Below are 9,429 nucleotides of genomic sequence, written 5' to 3' on the forward strand. Positions count from 1 at the left end.
AAAAAAAAATATCTATTCTAAGGTAAATCTATAATTTGCTTGTGGAGATTCAAGCATAAAAATGTTTAGTTAAAAAAAATGGTTAGTGCAGCATTATTTACTATCATGAAAATTACAGTTTGCTTTGATATATAGTTAAGGGACTTCTAAATTGTGCCTTGTCTAAATATCTATGAGTATATATTAAAGGTTATTTTGCAATCACTGAAATATTTCTGATGATTTTTTTTTTAATGTGGAAAAATGCTTATGATGTAATGGGAATAAAACAAATAAAACCAGAGTTGGGTGTGGTGGTACACACCTGTGATCCCACTAGTCAGGAAGCTGAGGCAAGAGGGTTGGGAAAGGTTTTTTTTGTTTTTGTTTTGTCTTTTTGAGTGAGGGTGTCACTATGCAGCTCAGGCTGGCCTTCAGCTTACATAAACTGTTCAGGCTGCTTTCAACTCACTATGTACTGAAGGCTGGCTTTGAACTCACCATCCTACTACCTGAGCACACCATGTACTGGTGTGACGAGTGTGTGCCACCATTCCCTGCTTTCTTTTCTTAGGGGAGGTTTATTTTTTGGTTTTGGTCCCAAGGACCGAACCCAGGGCTTCCAGCTTGCTAGGCAGGCATTCTACTGCTAGCCAAATCCCCAGCCTCCCTTGCTTTCTTTTCTTTTTTTAAATTGTATTTGATTTATTTATTTTAATGTATGTGGTGCAGGGTCTTTTTGCAGGTTGGACTTGTAGTGTGATTCTCCTGTTTTCAGCCTCCCCAGCACTGGGATTACAGGCCTATGCCACCATACCCAGACTCAGTCTCTGATGCGCCCCCCCCCCCCGGGGGGGCAAGGCCGGCTCAGCACGCGGGACAGGGATGGAACCTCAGTCCCTACGCTTGCCTAAGCAGGTGCTTAGTCCCCTGAGCTATCTTGCCAGCCCTTATTTATTTTCTTTTTGAGACAGGTTCTTGATCTGCAATTCAGGCTGGTCTTGAGTTCACTTTGTAGCCCAGGCTGGTCTTGAACCTGCAATTATCCTCCTGCTTCAGCCTCAGGAATGCTGGGATTATAGGCATGTGCTACCATGCCTGGCCTTTTCTTTTCTAAATGAAGGAATTCTACTGTGATTTGTTCCTGTCATCCTAGCTGCTTAGGAGACTGAGGCAGGCTGACTGCAACCTCAGGAACTTAGTGAAACCTTGTCTCAAAATAAAAACCCTAAGGGACTGGAAATGTAGTTTGGTGTGGGAGCCTGTGTCTGGCCCTAGAGTCCACACCCAGTATGGGGGAAAGGGGATGTCTATCAAAGCATTATATCTCTAAAAGTGGCAACAGATCTTGCTGATATAGAAATACTGGGGACCGGGAAGATGGCTCAGTAAATTCTGATTTCCGTTGAGGAAATTTCTCAGTTGTGCTGAGATATGAGCTAATGTTTTCTCTTTCAGGTTTGGTTTCAGTGACATCCTGTGACTGTTGTTATTATTATTACTATTATTATTATTTTGGTTTGGTTTGGGTTTTTTTTTGAGACAGGGTCTTGCTGTGTGATTCAGGCTAGTATTGAACTGATTGTAAATTTGAACTCTTGGGGTCGGGGAGATGGCTCAATAGAATGAGCACTTGCTTGGCAAGAGCAAGGGCTTGAGTTCAATCCCTGGTTCCGCAAGAAAAAAAAGATTGAACTGCTGCAATAGACTCCTGAGTTCTGGGATCACAGAGCCTGGGCCACCACATCCACAATCTTGTGACATTCTTAGTGTCTGCCTGAGGCCTAGGGATAACAGCAAGTGGAAGAGAGTACTGGCAGTAAGTAAACTCAGAGGAAAAGGGAAGTACTGGTGAAGGCCAGCAGAGCCAATGTAAAATTGATAGCCCAATCAGCAGTTTCACAACCTAATGACTGCTAATACCATTTGATCTCACCAGTCTCTAGAACAGCCTCTGGGACATGTCTAGTTCTCTGTCAGGAAGTACAGGCTTATCTGCTATTTCTTGTCTCTCTTTACAGGAAAATGATGGACTCCGGACAGATTGATTTTTACCAACATGACAAAGTGTGCTCCAATACATGCAGAAGCACCAAATTTGATCTTCTGATTAGCAGCGCGAGAGCTCCAGTGCCGGGACAGCAGACAAGTGTGGTGCAGACACCCACTTCGGCCGATGGTAGGGGGTAGGAAACCACCTGAAAACCTGCTGTGCTTCTGAACAGTGCTTTCCCCTTCTTGCTGTCTGATGTTTCTTTTCTTTTTTTTAAGGGTTCTTTCTTTCTTTCTTTCTTTCTTTCTTTCTTTCTTTCGTGTGTGTGTGATCCCACTATGCAGCTCAAACTCATAGTGATCCTCCTGATTTGTGCCTCCCTAGTGCTGGGATTACAGGCATGCGCCACCACCCCTGGACTCCATTGCCAGCTCAGTGTGCCCAGGGGTGCGGCTGACGTGGCATGAGGTGCCAGGGATTGAGTCCTGGCCCCTGCACTTAGCTAAGCAAGCACTTAGTCCGCTGAGCTATACTGCCGGCCCTTCTCTAATGTTTCTTAATTTCACTATTTTCAGTATTGATGTATCTTGGAAGTTATGGTAATTTGGGGTGGGAGTCTATACTTCAGAAACAGATTCCCCACACATTCTTATATATATATATATATATATATATATATATTTCATTTTTTTCCTGTTTTGAGACAGGGCCTCGCTATATAGTTCAGGTCAGCCTTGAGCTCACTGTGTAGCCCAGGCTGGTCTTGAACTTGCAGTGATCTTCCTGCCTCAGCCTCCTGAGTGTTGAGATTATAGGCGTGCATCACTTCACTGGACTTCTTAAGTAATTTTTATCTATGAGCTAGATCTTCCTCATGTTTTGTGAGGTTGTTTTATTTTGTTTCCTTTTGTTTTGTGATACTGAGGATGAAACCCAGGGCCCCAGGCATACTAGGCAAACACTGTACCACTGAGGGACATCCCCAGCCCTCCTTCCTTGCTTGTTTTTGACAACATGTGGTAACCATTAAAAAGATGTCCTGGGGGCTGAGGAGATGGCTCAGTAGAATAAGCACTTGCCTGGCAAGCGCAAGGGCCTGAGTTCAATCCCCAGTTCCGCAAAAAAAAAAAAAAAGATGTCCTGTATTTATAACGCATATTCAGCGATCTCATTTGAATGCCACCTCACATATCAAGGTTAAAATTAGACTGTTTTAAAAATCCTTTGCTCTAAAGTGGTCAAGATAGGAAGGCAGATTAGAATGACAGCTAGTTGCCGGTGTCCCGTTGCCTGGACTGGATGATGGAGATGCTGCTGTCAGGGTAGGGAGCTCTGCCTGAGTGGGTCAGATTGTTCAACGGAGGGTTCCTTACAGATGGCCAGGATGAGCACAAACTTAATTTCAGGCTTGTTGAGCTAGAGTAGAGAGCTTCTTCTCATCGTCTAGGAAGGATGTAACTGTGTAAGAGATTATACTAAAAGATCCAGTCAGTCCAGCTGAAGCCATACCACAGCTGGATAAAGTGTGTCTCAAATACCAGGCCATGATGGTACACATCTGCAATCCCAGCACTCTGGGGCTTGAGACAGGAAGATTGTGAGTTCAAGAGTAGTCTGGAATATATCATAAGAGACTATCTCCAGTAAAAGAAAAGGGGGTATCAGGGCTGGGGAGATGGCTCAGTAGAATAAGTGCTTCCCTGGCAAGCGCAAAGGCCTGAGTTCAATCCCCGGTTCTGCAAAAAAAAAAAAAGTTAGGGGGGGGTATCAATACTGTTCTCAGTCTTAAAATATATCCAACAGAGAATCACATGAATGCTCAAGGATCTACAAGGTTAGGGAATTACTGCACTTAACAAATGACTGGGGCTGGGGAGATGGCTCAGTAGAATAAGTGCTTGCCTGGCAAGTGCAAGGGCCTGAGTTCAATCCTCGGTTCTATGAGAAAAAAAAAAAAAGATAAATAAAATTCCCAGCAGTTTGGATACTTGATTCTTTCACTGGAAAAGTGGAAAAATGCTCTGAAATGATTCACTTCATTTTTTTCTTTGGCCAAACTGCTTTGATTATTAGAAATAATAATTCATATTTTCCTTTGTTAGATTACTGATCTCTTCAAGTGCATAGAGTCTACATTGCCTATATTGCTGTCTGAATCAGTTTGATTTCTCCCAATTCTTTTTGTTTTAAATCTTCATAGACAGTCAGTTGCAAGGGTTTTTTCCCTTTTGTGAACCTGTTATTCATGGATCGCTGACCTGATTTCTTGGGTCTCCGTTTCTTGCTTCTCTTCAGTGGCTGATAAATAAGACCTAGGAACTTCTTACATTTTAGGGTTTTAGTATTGAGCATGTGGAGAGCAGAGCTTCTGGCAGAGCACCCTCACCCTGCATTAGTCCCTGTCCTCCTCGCCCTTGGGAGGCCTGGGTGGGCAGCCCTGCAGCCAGGCCTACCTTTAGGTGCTTGCAAAAGCCTCTGCTCAGGAAGCAGATTTCCCTCTTGAGACCTTATCTTTCCCTTTCTAGTCAAAGCAAGAAGTGTTTTCTAAAGCACATTTGTTGATGTTGTTTGGGGTTTTTTTAAGAAAATCTAATATTTGCCTCCTCTTCCTTGTGACTGTAATTTTTAAAATAGGGGCCCACAGGCAAGAGGTGAGTGCATTAGAATAACAAGGCCTCTGTGGGGGTGTGCAATAGAGGAACGATGATGACTTTTTCATTAAATTCACGGGCTCTGCATGCCATGGGCTCCCTTAGGTGGCATCACACAGATCGCCATCTCTGAAGAGAGCATGGAGGAGGCGGGGCTGGAGTGGAACTCAGCGCTCACTGCTGCCGTCACCATGGCCACCGAGGAAGGTGTGAAGAAAGACTCGGAGGAAATTTCAGGTACCTTCCTTTGCAGCTCGGCTCCCTGGCAGACTTTTTCTGACCCTCATCATCATTATGATCATAGAGAAAGAAGAGCTGTTAATTACTTTTGCTGGTTTTTCGCATGCATATGAATACTAACTATAGCTACAAACATTTTATTTTAATCCACTTAACCACCCTACTCAGTTACATTTTGCACAGGAAAAAACAGGGATCCCGAAAGGCTCACCAGCTGCCTTTCTGGCCACAGCATCACTCTGTCGGAACTGAATTCAGCTGTGTAACTGTGGGCTGTGTTTTTTCTGCTATCAAACTTCCCCTGGCTTTGGCACATTTCTTAGCTAAGCCAGGCTTCAAGATGTTAGAAGGAAGGAAAACTAGGTAGCAAGTGGTACAGAGGCTGATAATCAATGATCCTATTAAAGGAGACCAGAAAAAGTTTATCTCATTTTCCACTTATTTTTTTTTTTTTTTCATTATTGTGTGGCTTAGTTTTATTTTAATTTTGAGGTAAATATGGTAAAGAACATCAAAATTGTAATAACACTTGGATCTTAATATGGCCTTAGGAAGGCCAAATTATAAAATAATATCTTGTCAACATTGAAAAATATCTGGTTTCGATGCAGGGCCTCCACACTATAACTTTTTGCATTAAAATTAAGTGAAATGCAGTTATCACAACACCAAGTACTTTCAAAGGTGTTCCTCTTACATTTTCCACTTATTAATTATTCTAATAAACATTTATCATTGCTGGTTTGATAGTTGCTATCTTGCTAGCAGCTAGGTATGTAGCCACCAACTGCAGGTAACTTATAGCCCTATCTATCCAAACATTTTTTTTTTCTTGAGCTGGGGAGATAGCTCAGTAGCATAAACAACTGCCTGGCAAGTGTAAGGTCCCAAGTTCGATCCCTGGTACCGAAAAAAACAATTTTTTTCTTAAATATAGGTGTAGGATAAGTATATCTTAATTAATATTTACTTAACTGGGGCCAGGGAGATAGCTCAGTAGAATAAGCGCCTGCCTGGCAAGCGTAAGGTCCTGAGTTCAATCCCTGGTTCCGCAAAGAAGAAAAAAATTTTTTTTTACTTAACTGTCTGACTTTTATAATATTAAATATGTAATTCAAATTAAATTTGAATTTAATCAAATAATATTTAACATTTAATTCTCATTTAAAATTTAACTTACTATCTTTTTTGTGTGTGTGTGCGGTACCAGGGATCAAACTCAGGACCTTGTACTTGCCAGGCAAGCACTTACTCTGCTGAGCTATCTCCCCAGCCCCCCTTTTATAAATTTTTTCTTTTTTGGCAGAACCGGGGATTGAACTCAGACCCTTGCACTTGCCAGACAAGCACTTATTCTACTGAGCCATCTCCCTGCACCCCCCTTTTGTTTTAATTGGATACAGGGTCTCACTACAGAGTTCAGACTTAATGATCCTCCTGTCTCAGCCTCCCCAGTGTTGGGATTACAGGTGTGCGCCACCATTTCTTATTTCAGGACATGCAGCATAGTGGATTAAACTTGGGTCCTTGTGCTTGTCTGGCAGGTGCTTAAACTGCTGAGTTATCTCCCAAGCCCCTAACTTAATATCTTTCATGGAGGCACATGTCTGTTTTTTTAGCCAGAGCCATAACAAATTGAAGGCATGACAAACTGGGCAATCATCCCAAATCCCTAAAGGATTGAAAGGACCAGTTTATTAGGTATCAATTTAGGGAGGCATTTAATATCCCCGAAGTTGCTTTCCTTTGCCCAGAAATGGCCTGACAAAGAATATTTTTCGTGTTTTTTTTTCAGAACCGGGGATTGAACTGAGGTCCTTGCGCTTGCCAGGGAAGCGCTTATTCCACTGAGCCATCTCCCCAGTCCCCAAGGAATATTTTTCAATTGTGATACTTCTTTTTTTTTTTTTTTTAAATATATTTGCTTGTTACAGGGTCTCACTACACAGCTCGGACTCATAGTGATCCTCCTGTTTTTGAGGCATACGCCACTATGCCGAGAGTCTGGTCAGCTCAGCCCACCCTGGGGGCAGGGCTGGTGCATGTGGTGCTGGGGATCGAACTTAGGTCCCTGCACTTGCCTAAGCAGGTGCTTTCGTCCACTGAGCTATCTCACCAGCACCTCAGTTGTGATACTTTTGATTTAACACTATAGAGTTGTGCCTGGATATCTTGTTAGCATCCTTTGCTTACCTCTGTCTTACCCTTCTTGTGCTAGAAGACACTTTGATGTTCTGGAAAGGAATAGCTGACGTAGGGCTGATGGAAGAGGTTGTCTGCAACATCCAGAAGGAAATAGAGGAGCTGCTCAGGGGAGTTCAGCAGCGGCTCCTCCAGGCTCCATTCCAGGTCACAGGTATGTGTGCTGATCCTAACCAAAGTGCTCATTTGTTGAGTACTTGTAAAAAGGTAGGCAGGGCCTGTTAGCCTCATAACACTGACATCCAGATATTATTTCAGTTGTACAGAGAAGAAAGCAGGCTCATAAAAGTTAACTCACCCATTCCACATTCATAAGTGCATTGTTTCATTTTGTTTTTGAGGCAGGGTCTCATTATGTAATTCAGACTGGCCTTGAACTGGTTGCAGCTCTGCCTCAGCTTCCCAAGTGCTGAGATTATAGGCTTGTGCTTCCACACCCAGCTATGTTTTTCTTTTGCTTGGGTATTGAGATAGAATCTCACTGTATAGTTCAAGCTGTCCTGCCAGCCTCGAATTCACAGTGATCCTCCTATTCTGGCTTCCCAAGTGCTGGGCTTACAGGCTTGTGCCAACATAACCAGTTCTGCCTGTGTAACTTAGCAAGACCCTCTCTCAAAAAATAAAAAGTGAGGGCAGTGTAGTTCAGTGTGAAGGCTTTGGACTTAATTCCCGGTAATGGAAAAAACAAAGAGGAAAAATTAAAAAAACACTCTCGTTGCTATGCAGAGGACTATGGTACAAGAATGAAAATAAAAAAGACCTATTGGAAACTTTTTTTCTTTTTAAGACAGGGTCTGGCCTATGCAGTTCAAGCTGGCCTTGAGCACACTTTGTAGTCCATGCTGGTCTTGAACTTGCAATGATCCTCTTGCTTCAGCCTCCTGAATGCTGGGATTACAGGGGTGCACCACTATGCCCAACTGGAAAATTTAAAAAGGACAAGCAATTTCCCATTTTCTTGTTGACCTCAGTTGGGACTTTTTCAGAATTCCCATAGAATCAGATTTTCTTTTTTGCTGGGGGTAGGTAGGATACTAGGAATTGAACTCAGAACCTTGTGCTTGCCAGGCAGACACTTGCACCACTGAGCTACATCCTCACCCTGTTCTTTTTTGAAATGTGATATCACTAAGCTACCTAGGCTGGCCTAGAACTTGCAGTCCTGCTTCAGCCTCCCATGTAGCTGAGACTGTAGATGGCACTGAATCCACCTAGGGGGTTTTGAATGTGGAACTGACAGATCTTGCTGATGGATTGGATGTGGAGTGAAAAAAAAGACACGCAGAATAATTCATAACTTTTTCACCTGAGCTATGAATGGTGATGCCAAATACATATTATTTTCTGTTTTGGAGTTCTGGGGATTAAACATGGCCTGATATATGGTGATGAACATGCCATTTATTGAGATGGAAACCACCAGGAAAGGAGCAGGCTTAGAGAGTAAATTATAAGTAGTTTTTTTTTTTTTTTTAGGGTTTCTTTGAAACAGGGTCTTACTATATAGTTCAGACTGGCCTTCAACTCAGTATATAGCCCAGCCTGCCTTCATACTTGCAATGATCCTCTTGCCTCAGCCTCCAAAGTGCTGGATTGATAGGCATGAACACTACACCTGACTTTGATACAGGTTTTTTGTTTTTTGTTTTTTGTTTTTAAGGTGGAAAATGGAGGCAAATGCCTATAATCCCAGGACTCTGGGCAGTTTATCCAGGAGGATCACTGTGAGTTTGAGGTCACCCTAGGCTACATAGTGAGCTTAAGACCAGCCAGGAATACATAGTGACTGAGACCCTGTCTTAAAAAAAAAAAAAGGCTGGGTTGTAGCTTATTCCTGTGCAAGCACATGTGTGCACATGTGTGTGCTCACACACCCCCACACACACATACACATACAAAGAAGCAATGAGGAGAGTCCCATAATTTCTGGATTATTCATATTTATAAGCAGCGTAACAGGGAGCTGTTAGGACATCTCTGTTTTGAGTTTTACAGGCATGTATTTTGTTTTAAATAGATGCGGCTGTCCTCAACAACGTAGCGCATACATTTGGCCTAATGGACACAGTCAAGAAAGTTTTGGACGACAGAAGGAGCCAAGCAGAACAGGGAGGAGAGCAGTCTCTCTGTGCTCTGGCAGGTGTGTAACTTACCTCTCTCTTGGCAGATAGCTTGCTCACGGCCACGAGTCTTCCCATTATCTTGTTGACCTCAGTTGGGACTTTTGCAGAATTCCCATAGAATCAGATTTTGTATTTTGAAAGAAAAATAGCCCCAGGTGAGATGGAGTGGTGGGACGCAAAGGAGACACAGAACAAAAAGAAAGCCAGTGGGATGATGAGATGGCTCAGTGGTCTAAAGCAC

The 9,429-nt window shown here is 42.9% G+C and overlaps 1 protein-coding gene across 4 annotated transcripts in view; it reads left to right on the top strand.

Moving 5' to 3' along the window:
* The window catches only part of Gmeb1 (glucocorticoid modulatory element binding protein 1), a 37,894-nt gene that overhangs the window by 21,960 nt on the left and 6,505 nt on the right, over nt 1–9,429 (top strand). For all 4 annotated transcript variants that reach the window (XM_023703043.1, XM_023703044.1, XM_004642895.3 and 1 more), the window contains exons 6-9: nt 2,001–2,158; nt 4,729–4,860; nt 7,082–7,219; nt 9,083–9,205. In XM_023703043.1, the coding sequence (XP_023558811.1) occupies nt 2,001–2,158; nt 4,729–4,860; nt 7,082–7,219; nt 9,083–9,205 (551 nt within the window). The remainder of the gene's footprint in view (nt 1–2,000; nt 2,159–4,728; nt 4,861–7,081; nt 7,220–9,082; nt 9,206–9,429) is intronic.

This window comes from Octodon degus, unplaced genomic scaffold (genome assembly GCF_000260255.1).
Source record: "Octodon degus isolate 3935 unplaced genomic scaffold, OctDeg1.0 scaffold00163, whole genome shotgun sequence".
Classification (NCBI taxonomy): Eukaryota; Metazoa; Chordata; class Mammalia; order Rodentia; family Octodontidae; genus Octodon; species Octodon degus.